At 44.4% G+C, this 18919-nt stretch overlaps 1 protein-coding gene across 2 annotated transcripts in view; it reads left to right on the top strand.

Moving 5' to 3' along the window:
* MTMR4 (myotubularin related protein 4) overlaps positions 1-18919 on the top strand; it is an 82763-nt gene that overhangs the window by 38667 nt on the left and 25177 nt on the right. For both annotated transcript variants that reach the window (XM_073315767.2, XM_073315766.2), the window contains exons 2-6: positions 1556-1645; positions 6031-6147; positions 6564-6646; positions 6944-7110; positions 10903-10999. In XM_073315767.2, coding sequence (XP_073171868.2) covers positions 1556-1645; positions 6031-6147; positions 6564-6646; positions 6944-7110; positions 10903-10999 — 554 coding nt within the window. The remainder of the gene's footprint in view (positions 1-1555; positions 1646-6030; positions 6148-6563; positions 6647-6943; positions 7111-10902; positions 11000-18919) is intronic.

Here is an 18919-nt window from a genome sequence, read left to right as displayed (position 1 = left end):
CCGCCCCTGAGCCCAGCTGGGGGACCAGACACCCAGAGCCCAGCTGTGTCCCCCACCACCCCCCAGCCAGACACCCGCACCCTCTCCCCTCAAAGTCCAGCTGCGGGGCCCCCCCAGCCCAGACACCTGCTGCCTTACCTCCCAGAGCCCAACCATGCTCCACCTCCCACTCAGAGCCCAGGGATCCAGTGGGAGAAGCCATCTGATGCTCGGTCCCAAGCTTGTGTGGAGTTTCCCGTGCACCCGTGTGTGGAGCTTCCCTCAGGGCATGCCGGGAACGGCAGCTGCTGGGAACCCTCTAACTCTCTCCCACTCCCCCTGGCAGTGTGTTCTATGAGTGAGCTGGGCTTTGCCAGGTCCTGTGGCCCCTAATGGTGGCTAGCAGCATTGCAGCCCATTTCTGTGGGAGAAAGGAAATTCTGTGCAAAAACCAGCAGTTTCTGCAACATTTTGCATTGCGCAGTAGCACAGAATTCCCCCAGGAGTAATGAGGATGAGTCCGTGTGCACTTTGCCTCTGAGTTTTATATTCAATGCTAGAGAATGCTGACATCTTCATTTTAAAAGTCTGGTATGAAATTACTGTGCTGGTGTGATGTGTATATTTAAACCCTTAGCCAAATAACTAGGCCACCATGGTCTGTTATGGAGACTAGCCTTGTGTCAGATTTCAAGTTTCTTCCCCAAAAGGCTTGGGCACAAAGGTTTTTTTATTTTAAAATCACAAGCTTTTGTTTTTTTGATGATTGTGAAAGTGTGTGTGTTTTCTCCAAGCCTAGACCTCACTCGTGACCAGTGAATAAAACCAGTTTGAGAAACTCTAGAAGAAAATTAGTTTAAGAGATCTTTCAATGAAAGTTAGACTTCTAAACTGCTTTTCTCCCAAAGTCTTACCCTGTCCAGTTAATATCCACTTTTAAAAAATCTTCTTCTAAGAAAGGAAACAAGTCCTTAAATGAGAGAGGAAAAAATTGCCTTTTTGCACAATTTAGAAGAGGGTGAAAATTAAGGTTAGATTTCCATACGTGCTAGTGATTTTGGGTTCCCGGTTTGAGGTATCCTAACAGGGCCTCTGAGAATCAGATCTCTTTACAGAGTCTCAAGTGGGCACCAAAAATGGAGGTCCCCAAAATCTCTAGTCACTTCTGAAAATCTTGTTTTAGACTCATAATGGAAATTCTCACGGTCTTATCCTCGATATTTGTTTTATGGGACTTCATGTTTATAAGCGCCACAAGACCACTGATGGAGTTTAAATGTTCAGAGACTTTCATGGAGCTTCAAAGTGTCCATCTTTTATCATCTAATTCCCTAGGTTTCCACTCGACTTAATAAAAATGATCTAGTGCTGTATTCTGATTGAGCGGTAATGCCTGTAGCAAAGTGGGAATTAATCTATGATGTCTGTGAGATAATTTAGGTTAAAAAAGTTACTTTTCAAAAGTGAAAAAACAAACTGTTTTTCCAAATCCGTAACCTGGGAGTACCTTGTCCAATTAACCTCAAACTGCTCCCAGACTTTTCTTGCCTGAGTGTGTGTTTTGTTTGGAATGCAGGGTGAAGAAGGCCCTCCCAGTTTGGAGTACATCCAGGCCAAGGACTTGTTCCCCCCAAAAGAGCTGGTTAAGGAGGAAGAGTCTCTACAGGTAAGGATGTAAGAACCCAGGAAACCATCCACTGAAGAACACTGTGTAAATCGCAGGCCACATGCTCATGAGTGGTAGAGGTTACCTTCAGAGAACAGGCTTCTTCCCTGAGCTTGCAGGCTGCTGACTTGCAGCTGCTGTGTGCTCCTCCTGACCCTCCTCTTCCTCCACACCAAGATGTTCTGATTTACACTGTGCTGCCATAGCCACAAGGGGATGGGAACGTAACTGAGGAATGACATAGTGCAGAGTTGTCCTGGGCGTGCTCCCTTCTCCTGCTGTGCTGTCAGCAAGAGGGGGGTGAGTGTTGCAACAGGCTCTACGCTGACTCTCTGCTGATGGAAGACCTTCCTGGGCCACTTAGGCTGGTTGTAGGGCCAGACTGTCTCATAGTGTGGCACTAAGCATCCGGCAACAAATCTGGTCCATTGTGTGGTGATGTGGCTTTGTCGTACTGTGGAGGCACAGACCAGAGCGGCTGGAAGGAGAGAGATCCCTGAAGGGGCTTTGGGATGACATAGATAGATAGATGCTATGGAAGTACCTATGCGAGCAAGGAGAGTGTCACAGATTGATGCTTTGACCAAAGCTGCTTGATTCTCCTGCTGCCTCAGCGCAGACCACTCCCTTACATCTCCTCCTGTACCTGGAGCCAGGCTCTGGCTCCAGACTTGCACTTGGTGCTCTACTGTTCCCAAGGTCATTGGTCCAGATGGCAGGGCTGTGCTGAGCTACATTCATAGGCCCTAGGCTGAGGAATGAATAAGGGGTTGAAAATTGAGGGTCATGGGAAGCGGAAGACCCTAGGTTGTGAGAGGGACGGCATGGGGTCAGATTACAAGGAAGTTCACCGAAGAATTGGCGTAGGATGACTGATCTGTCATGTCACCATTCTGTGAGACACATCCTCTAAACCAAATCCTGAACAGAACTGTATATAGCCGGGCGCACTGCAACAGTAGCTTTCTGCTGACAGACCTTACAGTTCAGCATCAAAGGAGTAATTCACATGCACAAATTCGTACTGTTCTCTTAAGTTAAAGTATGATTCAAAGGGCACCATCAATTTGAGATCAAGTTGACTTTGAACAATGAGTTAGAAATTGTGACACTTGCTCCATCTGTCAGTTTGTTCCATGATTACCCCCTTCCAATTGTTATAACTTTACAAACCTATTGTTAAAAAGGTTCTTGCTGCTTATTTGCTATGTGAAAGAGCCACACTAACCTGGGAAGCAGCGACTGACTAGACAGAAAGTGCTGCCAAAAGCAGACATAAACTGCAAAAAAAGAATAGTTTTCCCCAATCTCTGTCAGGTAAAAGCTTCGGTATTGCATAAAACTCCTAAGAACACAAATTTCAGGCAGAAGTGGTTTTTAAGTTGATGGTGCCCTTTAAGGTTGTTAACATTTATAAATAACTAGGGCTGTCAAGTGATTTAAAAAAATTAATTGTGTGATTAAAAAAATTAATTGCTCTGTTATACAATAATAGAATACCATTTATTTAAATATTTTTGGATGTTTTCTACATTTTCAAGTATATTGATTTCAATTATAACAGAATACAAAGTGTACAGTTCTCACTTTATATTTTTTTATTACAAATATTTGCACTGTAAAAAACAAAAGAAATAGTATTTTTCAATTCAATACAAGTACTGTCATGCAATCTCTTTATCATGAAAGTTGAACTTACAAATGTTGAATTATGTACAAAAAATAACTGCATTCAAAAGTAAAACAATGTAAAACTTCAGAGCCTACAAGTCCACTCAGTCCTACTTCTTGTTCAGCCAATCACTCAGACAAACAAGTTTGTTTACATTTGCAGGAGATAATGCTGCCCGCATCTTGTTCACAATGTCACCTGAAAGTGAGAACAGGTGTTCTCATGGCAATGTTGTAGCCAGCGTTACAAGATATTTACATGCTAGATGCACTAAAGATTCATATGTCCCTTCATGCTTCAGCCACCATTCTAGAGGACATGCGTCCATGCTGATGATGGATTCTGCTTGATAACTGTCCAAAGCAGTGTGGACCGAGCGATGCATGTTCATTTTCATCATCTAAGTCAGATGCCACCAGCTTGATTTTCTTTTTTGATTGTTCAGGTTGTGTTGTTTCCACATCGGAGTGTTGCTCTTTTAAGACGTCTGAAAGCATGCTCCACAGCTCGTCCCTCTCAGATTTTGGAAGGCACTTCAGATTCTTAAACCATGGGTTGAGTGCTGTAGCTAACTTTAGAAATCTCACATTGGTACTTCCTTTGCGTTTTGTCAAATCTGCAGTGACCATCATCCAAGACTACTATAACATGAAATATATGGCAGAATGCAGGTAAAATGGAGCAGGGGACATACAATTATCCCCCAAGGAGTTCAGTCACAAATTTAATTAACGGATTATTTTTTTTAACGAGTGTCATAAGTGTGGAAGCATGTCCTCTGGAATGGTGTCCAAAGAATGAAGGGGCATGTTTAGCATATCTGGCAAGTAAATACCTTGCAATGCTGGCTACAAAAGTCCCATGTTGAATGCCTGTTCTCACTTTCTGGTAACGTAAATAAGAAGTGGTCAGCATTATCTCCCGTAAATGTAAACAAACTTGTTTGTCTTAGCGATTGGCTGAATGAGAAGTAGGACTGAGTGCACTTGTAGGCTCTAAAGTTTTGCATTGTTTTGTTTTTGAGTGCAGTTATGTAACAAAAAAAAAATCTACATTTGTAAGTTGCACTTTTACCATAAAGAAATTGCACTACAGTACTTGTATGAGGTGAATTGAAAAATACTGTTTCTTTTGTTTTAATTTTTACAGTGCAAATATTTGTAATAAAAAATATCAAGTAAGCACTCTACACTTTGTATTTTGTGTTGTAATTGAAATCAATATATTTGAAAATGTAGAAAAACATCCAAAATATTGAATAAATTTCAATTGGTATTCTGTTTAACAATGTGATTAATCGTGATTAATTTTTTTGAGTTAATTGTGTGAGTTAACTGCGATTAATTGACTGCCCTATAAATAACTTGAGGGGAGAAATCCTTGATAACTTAAAAAAATTTGGAGAGCCAGGAAATTCAGTGTTTAGGCCACAAAAGTATATGAAATTAAACAGTATAGACTGTTCGTTTTAAAACATGGGAATTGGAGCTGATTAAAATATTTGTAAGGAATAATAACAGGTTGCAGAGTAACAGCCGTGTTAGTCTGTCTTTGCAAAAAGAAAAGGAGTACTTGTTAGTCTCTAAGGTGCCACAAGTACTCCTTTTCTTTTTGTAAGGAATAATGTAATCAAATCCTTGTGTGGACACATTACAGCCTGTGATTTGGCCATTATGGCTACTTGATATTTTTGTGAGATTTGCTCGTCTAAATCACATGTTGTGGCATCTGTTCTATGATTGGATGTCCTAGCTTTATAAAGAGAGAGCCTCCCTTAACAAACCTATGGGCTTTGAATCGCAGAGAGAGCACAACCTTGGCCAATTTTAGGTTATTCTGGATCTTTCCCTCCCCTCTTTTGCACAAGATGAACATTATACCTGGCTGTGTACATGGCCTCCAGGTTTTAAAATAGCTAGGTCACTTCCTGACTGAGGAAGAGAGAGAGAGAAGCCTAGTATATGGCCTGTCCATCAATTTTGCACTTTCATTTCTATCGTTGGCCACAGAAGTGATTGTGTGGTTCGTGTACAGTCCCGTCTGCAGAGATTGTGGCCAGATTCCTTGTCTTGCTCTTCTAGTTGCTTGGGCTGTGGCCAGTGGGTCTCACGCTGCAGCTAATTGTTGCAGTTACATATACACGACACTGCAGGACCATATACATGGCTCGGTGCTGTCTGGGCAGGTGGTTCAGTTTGGGAAACACAGGTACCTTGCGCCCTGTTCTAGGACACATGCAAAGTGCCTCCAAACAAGTGATCCTTCTTTGAGATCCCTCCCCGTCCACCTGCTGCTTATGCTAGTGTTGTATCACTGTGAGAAAGCCAGTGACTTTAAATCCCTCTCCTTGCCACCCACAGTGTGCACAGGGCAGGAGCACCAGGGCTTGTGGTACAAATCGCTCCCCCTGCAGTTGTATGAACACAACCAAATGTTCCTGGAAAGGTGAATTTGAGGGCCCAAGCATTGCTGAGTCAGCCCCACGTTTCACACTGAAGAGCTTTCGGAGGTGAATTCATGGGGGGTAGGAGAGGTGCACTGGGCCCTGCTGCCTGCACTCAGGTCCCACTGGGATTGCTGTGTCCTACTGATTTCATGTGGAAATCGCATGGAGAAGGCACCAGCAGAGCTGGCTCTTCTCACTCCCCGTTGCACAAGGAGTTCTGGGTGTGTTTGTCTGACAGCTGCTCTGACTGTCTCTCCCCCCTTGCAGGTCCCATTCACTGTGCTGCAGGGTGAGGGTGTGGAGTATTTGGGCCATGCTAATGATGCCGTGATCGCCATTTCCAACTACCGACTTCATATCAAATTGAAAGACTCCGTGGTCAATGTAAGTGCAGCTCTGTCACTGGTGCCAGGACCTATGGCCCATGCTGCTGAAGTGTGAGGCCTCCTCCCACAGTGCCTTACTCTCAAGTTTCTTCAGTCCCCTGTTTTCCTGGTGCCCTTGTCTCTTCTGCATCTGTGATCCCCTGTTGCTTGCTAGGCTGTATCCAGTGGTTCCAGGTACCCCTGTTGTTCTGCCCTCCCTAGTCAGTTCCTCCCTGACAATGAGAGAGGAGGACAGGGTGGGGGTTGAAGGGGAAACTCTAAATTGTAGATCATGAAGCTATGTAAACGTGGGATCCTCTTTGCTGCTCAGAGAGCCTCGGCTGGGATGCACAAAGAGAGAGTGTCAGGCTGGGGTCCCTGCTAGTGTGGGACATCCCAGGCTGTCAAGTGATGCTCTGCGTCTTTCTGTTTCAGGTGCCTTTGAGGATGATGGAAAGTGTGGAGAGTCGGGACATGTTCCAGCTTCACATCATCTGCAAAGACTCCAAAGTGGTCAGGTAGCTGCATAGTTCCCTCCTATTGCCACAGTTTAAGGTTTCTCCAGCCACGGGTGTGGCCAGCAGCCTTGTGGAATCCCTGCCCTAGTCTGTGCTGCTGAGTCAAGCCCTGCTATCCTGGAGGGTGCTCTCACATATGTGGGTGGGTGTGGCCCAGCCTTCCCCTGGGAAGTTCAGAGCCCCTCGTTCCTCCCAGGGAGGTTGGATCTCCCTCTCCTCCCCTGGTTGAACTGCAAGGCTGTGGAATTCCCTGTCAGTCAATCCTGACTGGCCCTACTGAGTCTGTGTATCCTGCAGGTGCCATTTCTCCACCTTTAAGCAGTGCCAGGAGTGGCTGAAGAGGCTGAGCCGAGCCATTGCCCGCCCTGCAAAGCCTGAAGACCTGTTTGCATTCGCCTACCATGCTTGGTGCTTGGGGGTCTGTGCCGATGAGGAGGATCAGCATGCACATCTGTGTCACCCAGGTGAGCTCCCAACCAGCCCCTTTCTTAGTGCAGCCCTCATGGTATGTCCAGGAGGAGGGAAACCACACACCCATATCATGCTGTGTTTCTGTGTTCTGCTGCAGCCATCTCCTAAATCCCTCTGGATGGTCCTGTTAAGTCCTTTGCTGCACAAAGAGTAGCTATAGCCAGGTGTGCTTTGTCCATCTTCCTCTGGCTAGGGAGTGGCATTGTCTCCTGGTCGATTGCTGTGTCCAGGGCCACAACCAGACCTAACCTGGAGATCCAGGTGCTGCACCTGGCCATCCCCTGGAAGCTTTAGCTGGTGCAGAGCGGGCTCACCGCTTGGCTAGCAGCATGTCACTCAGGAAATATCTCCTACCTGGCTTCACAGTTTCAGGGCAACTGCACTTGTATTCCCCCTCCGTGGTCCACCAAGGGCACACACTTCAGGTTCCCGGGTCCTAGCCATCACCTCTCTTGGGCTGAGACTCCTGTCTCATTCCTTACTGACCGGGGGATTTTTAAGGCTGCACAGTTCCCTTCCCTCCCTCCCCAGTGAACCAGACTGTCTAACAGGCCAGCCTCTATGCTTTGCTTTCTCTCCTAGGGCTGTGACCTTCATATTGCCCACAGTTATAAGTTACCAACCAGCTCTTTCTAAGCAAGCAAATTTATTCTTAAGGTAAAAGCATTGCAGAGCAAACATTTAAGCAATAGAAAAACTTACATACATGCTAAAAAGCTCACCAGAGGTCACCCAAACTTCAGCCTTGGGTTCTGACAGAGGATGAGTAGATCTTGTCTCTGGACTGGTAAATGTTCATGGCTTTCTTGAAAGGTTGTATGTCATTAATAATTCTGTTTGCATCTCCTCTCCCAAAAGTGTTCAGGCCACTGAGCAACAAATATGGCAGGGTGATTAAACCTAAATTCTTAACCTCTCACAGACAGACACATGCAGCACACAACAGTGGGGATAAAACCGTCTTTCTGGATTGTGCCTCCTTCTATTCCAGGACTGGAGGCACTTGAGCTGACAATCCCAAATCTAGGCTGAGGATAGGATGTTCCCAGTGCCAGGCCCTCGATTCTAAAATATGTCTACCCAATTGATTCGGCCTCAGGGGCTGATTAGAGGAGTTTGGGGCCTGGAGGAATAGCTGTATTAATTTAGATGAAATAAATGGGCCCAAAGAGTGAAAGGTTTTACCGTGACCTTATTACTTCCAACATTAAACAGTTTTAAATTTCAAGGAATCCCTGTTGAGGTTACAGGGACAAACCATCCCGATGTGTCGAAAGAATAGTAAATATGGCAGGCGACCAGCTTGGTTTAACGGTGAAATCCTAGCGGATCTTAAACATAAAAAAGAAGCTTACAAGAAGTGGAAGGTTGGACATATGACCAGGGAAGAGTATAAAAATATTGCTCGGGCATGTAGGAATGAAATCAGGAGGGCCAAATAGCACCTGGAGCTGCAGCTAGCGAGAGATGTTAAGAATAACAAGAAGGGTTTCTTCAGGTATGTTGGCAACAAGAAGAAAGCCAAGGAAAGTGTGGGCCCCTTAATGAATGAGGGAGGCAACCTAGTGACAGAGGATGTGGAAAAAGCTAATGTACTCAATGCTCTTTTTGCCTCTGTCTTCACTAACAAGGTCAGCTCCCAGACTGCTGCGCTGGGCATCACAACATGGGGAATAGATGGCCAGCCCTCTGTGGAGATAGAGGTGGTTAGGGACTATTTAGAAAAGCTGGACGTGCACAATCCATGGGGCCGGACGAGTTGCATCCAAGAGTGCTAAAGGAATTGGCGGCTGTGATTGCAGAGCCATTGGCCATTAACTTTGAAAACTCGTGGCGAACGGGGGAAGTCCCGGATGATTGGAAAAAGGCTAATGTAGTGCCAATCTTTAAAAAAGGGAAGAAGGAGGATCCTGGGAACTACAGGCCAGTCAGCCTCACCTCAGTCCCTGGAAAAATCATGGAGCAGGTCCTCAAAGAATGAATCCTGAAGCACTTACATGAGAGGAAAGTGATCAGGAACAGTCAGCATGGATTCACCAAGGGAAGGTCATGCCTGACTAATCTAATTGCCTTCTATGATGAGATTACTGGTTCTGTGGATGAAGGGAAAACAGTAGATGTATTGTTTCTTGACTTTAGCAAAGCTTTTGACACGGTCTCCCACAATATTCTTGTCAGCAAGTTAAAGAAGTATGGGCTGGATGAATGCACCATAAGGTGGGTAGAAAGTTGGCTAGATTGTCGGGCTCAACAGGTAGTGATCAATGGCTCCATGTCTAGTTGGCAGCCGGTGTCAAGTGGAGTGCCCCAGGGGTCGGTCCTGGGGCCGGTTTTGTTCAATATCTTCATAAAGGATCTGGAGGATGGTGTGGATTGCACTCTCAGCAAATTTGCGGATGATACTAAACTGAGAGGAGTGGTAGATACGCTAGAGGGCAGGGATAGGGTACAGAGGGACCTAGACAAATTGGAGGATTGGGCCAAAAGAAATCTGATGAGGTTCAATAAGGATAAGTGCAGGGTTCTGCACTTAGGACGGAAGAACCCAATGCACAGCTACAGACTAGGGACCGAATGGCTAGGCAGCAGTTCTGCGGAAAAGGACCTAGGGGTGACAGTGGCCGAGAAGCTGGATATGAGTCAGCAGTGTGCCCTTGTTGCCAAGAAGGCCAATGGCATTTTGGGCTGTATAAGTAGGGGCATAGCGAGCAGATCGAGGAACGTGATCGTCCCCCTCTATTCGACATTGGTGAGGCCTCATCTGGAGTACTATGTCCAGTTTTGGGCCCCACACTACAAGAAGGATGTGGATAAATTGGAGAGAGTCCAGCAAAGGGCAACAAAAATGATTAGGGGTCTGGAACACATGACTTATGAGGAGAGGCTGAGGGAACTGGGATTGTTTAGTCTGCAGAAGAGAAGAATGAGGGGGGATTTGATAGCTGCTTTCAACTACCTGAGAGGTGGTTCCAGAGAGGATGGTTCTAGACTATTCTCAGTGGTTGAAGAGGGCAGGACAAGGAGTAATGGTCTCAAGTTGCAGTGGGGGAGGTTTAGATTGGATATTAGGAAAAACTTTTTCACTAGGAGGGTGGTGAAGCACTGGAATGCGTTGTCTAGGGAGGTGGTGGAATCTCCTTCCTTAGAAGTTTTTAAGGTCAGGCTTGACAAAGCCCTGGCTGGGATGATTTAATTGGGGATTGGTCCTGCTTTTGAGCAGGGGGTTGGACTAGATGACCTCCTGAGGTCCCTTCCAACCCTGATATTCTATGATTCTATAATTCTATGAAATAAGATTTGGGGTTTGCCATATAGAGACCTCAGCCTACTTCGTACCATGGCAAACATGCTAGGAAATTCACGCTGTAGTTTAGAGATTTATTAATTAGAATACACAAGAGAAAAATAAGTCAAACAATTTATATAGCACTTTAAAACAGCAGTTGTATTATATGATAAAAAAGTAATCAAAACCTGTCAAAATCCCTTTAAAATTGATAAAAAGAAAAGGAGTACTTGTGGCACCTTAGAGACTAACAAATTGATTTAAGCATAAGCTTTCGTGAGCTACAGCTCACTTCATCGGATGCATTCAGTGGAAAATACAGTGAGGAGATTTATATCCTAAGCAAGTGAGTATGACATTTGGAAAAGCACCCATCCCACAATGTTCAGACACCATCTGGCCTCTTGCTCATCCAGTCCTGTAATGTTGCAGCTGCCAGGTTCAGGTTTCCCTTGGCTGTGTCCAGCTGCCAGTAACTGCTCTGCCTGTGCTGTTCCAGGAGACCACGTGAAGTACCGGTTTGAGATGGAAGTTGTGAGGATGGACTTTGACTTGCAGAATGTCTGGAGAGTTTCTGACATCAACAGCAATTACAAGTGAGTAACATACCAGTCCGACCTCACCCCATATAACTCCCTGGGACACACGCAGCTGCAGAAAGACACTGACACTGAAATCAGCTCTACATGGGAAGACTTTCAGCTAAGGAATTGCCCAGCATTCAAGTGCACTCCCCCTCTGGAGAGTAAACCCAAAATTGTATTGTCTTGCGCTGCACAGAGAACTTACAGCATAAGCTAATTGAAATTCTCCCTCAATATGGAGAGTGATATGCACAGCTTTTTTCTCTTCCCCTCCCTCCCCCCCAGTTATGAATTCCACAAACTGGGTTTAAAACAAAAACAAGTTTATTAAGTATTATTTTAAGTGACTGTAAGTGATCAAAGCAGATTACCTTAGTAAACAAAAAATGCAAACTGATCTTAACACACTAGATACATAGGATATAAATTAGCAGATTCTCACCCTGAGTGATAAACAGGCTGGCAGACTCTTAAGGCACAAGTTGCCTTGGCTTCCCCAGGTTTTCATACACAGGCTAAAGATCTTTCTAGCCTAGGACCGTCACTTCCCATATTTCAGTCCTTGCCCCTCAGGTGTTTCCAGGCATTATGTTGTAGGGAGAGTGAGGTTCCCCATAATGTCATTTCCCCCCTTTTATATCTTCTCCCCACTTTCTGGAAAGCTCTTTTGCTGTGACGTGGGTCAAACAGTTCCCATTGTGTAGTGCTATCTCTGAGAGGTTTCTGTTGTACACAGTTCCTCAGGTAATCCTTGTGATTGTGTGCATTTCCGCAATAAACCATTAACATTGTTTGGCCTTTTTACTGTTGTACCTGAAAGGCTATTTGTGGGTGTTTTCTACCTCAGGACATGTTTCAGTAACACATATGTAGCCAAACTTCAAAACTTCACATATGACAATAGCACATACAATCCAACAAGATATTACTGTTTAGCAGATCAAGACTTTCAGAATGACACCTCACAAGGCTTACTTTGTATAAGACATATCCTAATTATATGACAGTGGTGAATATTGGGGTATCAGGGTCATAGGTGCTGCAACTCGGTGTGCTGGGGTTGCTGCCACACCCCCTGACTTGGAGTGGTTTCCATTATATGCAGGGTTTACAGTTTGGTTCAACGGCTCTCAGCACCCCCACTGTACAAATTGTTCCAGCCCCCCTGGTCAGGGTGTCACAGATTGTCTTTGTTCTGTATTTGTACAGTGCCTAGCAGAATAGGGTCCAGTCCATGGCTAGGGCTCTGGAGCGCTCCCATAATACAAATAATAAATAACAATAATAATAGTCTTGGAGCTTTAAGAAGAACTTCTGCTTTCTTTGTGCCAGGCTTCATGCCATCTGCTGCAACTAACAGCTGTATTTCCTTAAACTCAACCCAACATGTATTTCTAGTGAGCCAAAGTCCCCTTTCTTGAAACCAAACACACACTTCCCTCCATCTTTCCTCCAGCTGTTTCTCATGGTCAGTAAAGATATCCTCCTCATCCATGGACCAAACAGCTCCAGGTAAATGACCCAATACTGAATCCATGGCCTTTTGGTAAGCCCAGAGCCTTGGGAAGTCCCAGAGGAACTCTACAGTATATGCAAAAAGAAAAGGAGTACTTTTGGCACCTTAGAGACTAACCATTTTATTTGAGCATAAGCTTTCGTGAGCTACAGCTCACTTCATCGGATGCATACAGTATGCATCCAGTGAAGCGAGCTGTAGCTCACGAAAGCTTATGCTCAAGTAAATTGGTTAGTCTCTAAGGTGCCACAAGTCCTCCTTTTCTTTTTGCGAATACAGGCTAACACAGCTGTTACTCTGAAACCTGTCTACAGTATGTGTAACCACCACAGTGCAGCTTTGTGAATTCAGGGGATAATACCAGAAGTCTTTCTTAGCATCGAGTTTGGCAAAAACTTTTGAGACTATTAATCCACTCTAGGTATAGGGTGAGGCACTCTACTCACACCTTTATTTACTCCTCAGTAATTTTGTCAGCCAGCATCTTCGCCAGTCCCTGGTTCACAACTTGTGTCCTGGGTATGGACAGTGCCGTAGCTTGTGGACTACTGGTGTGACTTTGTCGTCTGCTGTCACCTTGTGACAATATCCATGACTTTGCCCAAGACCTTTGAATTAGATTAGTACAGGAATACAATTTGTATGGCATCGTTCTCTGGAATTTACTGTTTGTTTCACCCATCTCCTCACTGGTGCATGTGTAAATCAGAATTGCTTTGCAGGGCTTTGGTGCTCCCTTCTGTCACAATAACTGTTCTAAAAGACTCTCTGGCCCCGCCCCGGTCTCTGTGAGCACACCCCTAAGGTCTGAGGCTATCACCTCTCTAGGGTGGAATCGCACGTCTCCTGCTCTAAGACCAGGCTGTGGGGCTGCAGTGCCCTGTCACTAACTTTGATCACCTCACAGGCCTGACTTGGGTTCAGTACCTGCCGTTCCGTTCCCTCTGGGAGATGACAGGGTGCACACTGACCAGATGGCCTCCTTAAAGCCAAGTATCATTTATTTAAATCCAAAGCATTTAAGAGAAAAGAGGTCTTAAAACAATAAGCAGACTGTGTGCATGTCGAGCTTACCAGGTGTCTATCCATCTTCCCCATGGGATCCTGGTAAGTCTAAGCTTATAGACACCCCAACACTAAACCTGATTGGGAATTTTACTACAAAATGTTTTTGTTGGAAAATGTCAATTCTTTAGGCCCTAAATTTCAAAGTTGGATTTTTGTTTTCTCTTCCAACCTATATGGTACTATAAATGCAAATGGGTATCTATTAGAAAAATGCTTCCTTTTGGACATAGTAATGGGGTCATTTGTTCAGTCAGTCAGAAATAATCTTAATATAAATGGAGTTACAGTAGGAAACAAGGACCACAAATTAGCCTTATATGTGGACAACGTCATGGCGTTTTATGAATCCAGCTCACACACTACTAGAATTGCAAATAGAAATCTTAAAATTTGGTGAAGAGTCAGAATTTAAAATAAACGGCCACACGTCAGCACTTCTGGATGTATGTGTGAGCTCAGATCTACAGAAAGAAATAAAAACTAAATATAAATGGGTAATGACTTCAGTTAGATGCCTGGGAATACACATTTCTAAAAGATTGTAAGTTATGTAATATTAATTATAGTCCTTTCGTTAAGAAAATCAAAACATCTGGAAATTGGTCAAAATATGAAATTTCATGTTAGTCAAAATTGTAACAGGTAAATTAATGTCTTGCAGTGAATTAACTTCCAAACACTTCCCATTTGAGTTCCAGGAAGCCTCATAGGTCAATGGCAACTTATGATAAATGAGTTCATTTGGGAAGATAAGAAATCCAGCGTTAAGCAACCTACTTTACAAAGGCCATCGCAAAATGGAGGCTTGGCTTTACCAAACATCAAGCACTATTACCAAGCTAGTCAGATCAGAAACCTGATGCACTGGATAACACCAAACCCTAATAGACACTGGGTAGAGATAGAACAAGTTTCTTGTTGTGCAGTCAGACGCCACGTGATCCCCTGGATAAAGAAAACCTGTAGGTCAAAATCAATATGTAACCACTCTTTTTTTTTATGACAGCAACAGTAGAAATTTGGGATAATTTATTTAGAAAGCAGAACCCATACCCATCACATCCAGTGTCCATAGTAGATAATATAGAATTTAACCCCAATAACATCCTGGAAAGTTTTGACATTTGGGAACTTACAGGTATATCAGAATTCAGCCAACTGTTCAGAGACAATACATTTAGATCACTTGATGAAATAAAACAACTCTCAAAAGACCCCAAAATTGCAGTACATCAGTAACTACAACTGAGATTTTTCAGTCCCCACAAAAAAGAAAACCTATGCAGAAAATTGACAGAATTTGAAAAACTACTCACTACATCCATGAAACATAAATGCTTACTTTCCACTACAAAGTAATTTCTAACTTACTTGGAGGAAATAACTATATTTCATGAGAAATTGGAAAGTTGAAGTAGGCATAGGCACAAAAATTGAGGAATGGGAAAACATATGAAACGGGAGGATTTCTCCATATATGGTGGATGTGCTCCAAAATTAAGACCTTTTGGAAAGCCCTTGGAGGCTCCATAAGGGAAATAACAGGGTGTCAGCTGTCATATAACCCCCTTATATTTGTATTCAGTTGTTCTGAAAACTCTGTCTTATGAAAGCCATAAAGAATTGATCATTATTTTTGTAGTTGCTGCTGGAATTACCATAGCAAGGTGATAGAAGAGGAGTGATTCTCTTAAAACTATTGGCTGGTATCAAAAGGTGGGGGAAATTCTGATACTAGAAAAGCTAACTGATTAAGTCAAAGCTCTTCTGGGGAGAAAACAAAAAGATAAGGACTAAGAAGGATGGTGGAAGTTTTTGGAGTTTGCTGGAAGAGGGTCATCACTGGCCACCAAACCAGGAGTTTGAGAACTTCTGTTTGAATACTGAGAAAGGGAGAAACCCCTTCAACAACAGTCACAATTAAACTTAGAATTAAGATATTAAAATAAGGAAAATAGATAACGAAATAGGAACAAAGCTAAATATTGTGTAAAAGTTATGATAGGACAACTAACAAACAGGTTACGCATCTAAATGTAAGAAAATCAGAAATTTGGACCTAAACATGAGATAATGAAAGACTTGAACCAACACAGTCAACTGACATGGCAGAAGAGGAAGACAGAATAGAAAAGCATCAGTCACAATATGTGATCAATACCATAAAGTAGAAGAAAGTGACTAGTAGCAGGTCTCATCAGTACGGCTTCAGGGACTTCCCATGGGCCAGTTGATATCTGTATTTATACTAAGCTTATCGCTGTTTAATATGTAAAGCAAATTAAATATGATTTGTTATAAAAGAATGGATCTGTTAATAAATACGTTAAAAAGGAAAAATGTCAGTTAATCAAAACAAAGGTTTTTTTTTATGGGAATGGGGAGGGAGGGAGAGCAAGTGCCCAGAATAACAAGCAGTCTGGTGGTCAGGACGCTCCCCTAGGTTGTAGTCTCCCGCATTCCAGGTGAGTGCCCTGACTACTAGGCTACTGGCTATTCTGGGCTCTTTCTCCTTCGAAAGGGAGAAATCTTGAAATCTCAAAGTTTCAAGGGATAGGAAAACTGTTTGGTCAATGTACATTGACCAAAGTGTTGGTTGAAGTTCTCCAACTGGTTTTTGAATGTTACGATTCCCGATGTCAGATTTGTGTCCATTTATTCTTTTGCGTAGAGACTGTCCGGTTTGGGCCATCTTGATTATCACTACAAAAGTTTTTTTTTTTCTCCTGCTGATAATAGCTCATCTTAATTAGCCTCTTACAGTTTGTATGGCAACTTTCACCTTCTCTGTATGCGTATATATATATCTTCTTACTATATGTTCCATTCTATGCATCCAATGAAGTGGGCTGTAATAAATGTTAGTCTCTACGGTGCCACAAGTACTCCTGTTCTTTTTGCGGATACAGACTAACACGTCTGCTACTTTGAAACCTCTCCCACATGTCCCAGCACTCATTTTGACTCCTTGACCATGGAAGGACAATGGAATACTGGAGGAGTGTTCCATTTGTCTCTCTCTTTTCCCTGTCCCTGTTTAGGGACAGGTTGGCTTGCTTTTACAAGGCTTGGGGCTCAGTCACCACCAACAGCTGGGTCCTAAGCACCATCTGATCGAGCAGTGCCATCCAGTTCTTCTCCATCCCTCCCCATCCTCCTTCAGGGACCCCTCTCGCAAGATACTGCTCCTCAAGCAGGTGTGCTCTCTGATGGTGCTGGGGGCAGTGGAGGTGGATCCACCAGAACACCAGGGTCAGGGTTTCAATTCCTGCTACTTTCTGCTGCCCAAATCAGGGGGAGGGGTGGAAGACTAAAACCCATTCTCAACCTTCGCAGCCTCAACACCTATATCGGGTACATGAGGTTCTGAATGGTCACTTGATCAACAATCCTCCCTGCATTGTCTCAGAACAACTTATTTGCTGCCCTGGACCATCAGGATGCCTACTACTTTCACGTGGCAGTTTTGCTGAGCCACAGAAAATGCCTTAGAATTGTCGTAGCGGAGCACCATTTCCAGTATACAGTGCTTCCGTATGGCCTCTCTTCTGCTCCTCGGGTTTTTAACAAATGCATGCTTGTGGTGATGGCATACCTCAAGAAGAAAGGGATCCACATCTTCCCATACCTAGATGACTGATTAGTGAGGGCCAGGTCCAGAGATGAAGTCCTTTCCAACGTTGACACTATACTATGCTTGCTCAACCATCCGGGTCTCATCCTAAACGCTAGACGTTTTTGTTCCTAATCAGAAAATCAAGTTCATTGGGGCCCTAACAGACTCTGAGTTTAAGAGCGTTTTTGCCAACAAACCATTTTCAGGCAATTCACCACCTCTGTTTCAGTCTGCAATCTCAGCCCTCCATGACAGTTCTGATGTGCCTTAGGCTTTTCGGCCACACATCCGCTTGCACACAGGTGGTCCAGTTTGCAAGGTTGCATCTTTGCTCCCTTCAAATGTGGCTCAGCAAGCTTTAGTGTCCGACTCTTTACTCCTTGGACAGATTGGTCCATCTCCCTCCACTGGTTTTGGAATCCTTGCAGTGGTGGAAACTTCTGGAGAATGTTTGTCAGGGTGTTCCCTTCGTCTGGTCCTTACCAATCAGGTCTGTTGTCACCAACACATCCCTAATGGACTGAGATCGCTGAAAGTTCAAGGTCAGTGGTTGGAGTAGCAGTCCTCACTGCATATCGAAGTGTTGGATCTTCAGGCCATTTACAATATGTGTCATAGAATCACAGAATATCAGGGTTGGAAGGGACCTCAGGAGGTCATCTAGTCCAACCCCCTGCTCAAAGCAGGACCAATCCCCAACGAAATCATCCCAGCCAGGGCTTTGTCAAGCCTGACCTTAAAAACCTCAAAGGAAGGAGATTCTACCACCTCCCTAGGTAACGCATTCCAGTGCTTCACCACCCTCCTAATGAAAAAGTTTTTCCTAATATCCAACGTAAACCTACCCCACTGCAACTTGAGATCATAACTCCTTGTTCTGTCATCTGCCACCACTGAGAACAGTCTAGATCCATCCTCTTTGGAACGCCCTTTCAGGTAGTTGAAAGCAGCTATCAAATCCCCCCTCATTCTTCTCTTCTACAGACTAAACAATCCCAGTTCCCTCAGCCTCTTCTCATAAGACATGTGTTCCAGTCCCCTAATCATTTTTGTTGCCCTCTGCTGGATGCTTTCCAATTTTTTCACATCCTTCTTGTAGTGTGGGGCCCAAAACTGGACATTGTACTCCAGATGAGGCCTCACTAATGTCTAATAGAGGGGAACGATCATGTCCCTCCATCTGCTGGCAATGCCCCTACTTATACAGCCCAAAATGCCATTGGCCTTCTTGGCATCAAGGGCACACTGTTGACTCATATCCAGCTTCTCGTCCACTGTAACCCCTAGGTCCTTTTCCGCAGAACTGCTGCCTAGCCATTTGGTCCCTAGTCTGTAGCAGTGTATGGGATTCTTCCGTCCTAAGTGCAGGACTCTGCACTTGTCCTTGTTGAACCTCATCAGCCTTCTTTTGGCCAATCGTCTAATTTGTCTAGGGCCCTCTGTATCCTATCACTCCAGTGTATCTGCCACTCCTCCCAGTTTAGTGTCGTCTGCAAACTCTCTGCACAGATACTATGGCGGAGAATGGTTTGGAAGAGCTATCTGAGGGAAGGGATTAGGAGACCCCATCAAGGGAGGCATGGGATGCATTGCCATAGGGGTAGGGGCTCCATGACCACAACTCCCAAGAGAAGGAGACGGGTGGTGGTGGTTGGGGCTCCCTCCGAAGGGGGACAGAGTCATCCATCTGTGGACCAGACCGTGAGACTTGAGAAGTGTGTTGCTTGCCAGG

The sequence above is a fragment of the Lepidochelys kempii genome, chromosome 17 (assembly GCF_965140285.1).
Source record: "Lepidochelys kempii isolate rLepKem1 chromosome 17, rLepKem1.hap1, whole genome shotgun sequence".
In the NCBI taxonomy this organism is placed as follows: Eukaryota; Metazoa; Chordata; order Testudines; family Cheloniidae; genus Lepidochelys; species Lepidochelys kempii.
This window is presented reverse-complemented; position numbering and strand designations above follow the sequence as displayed.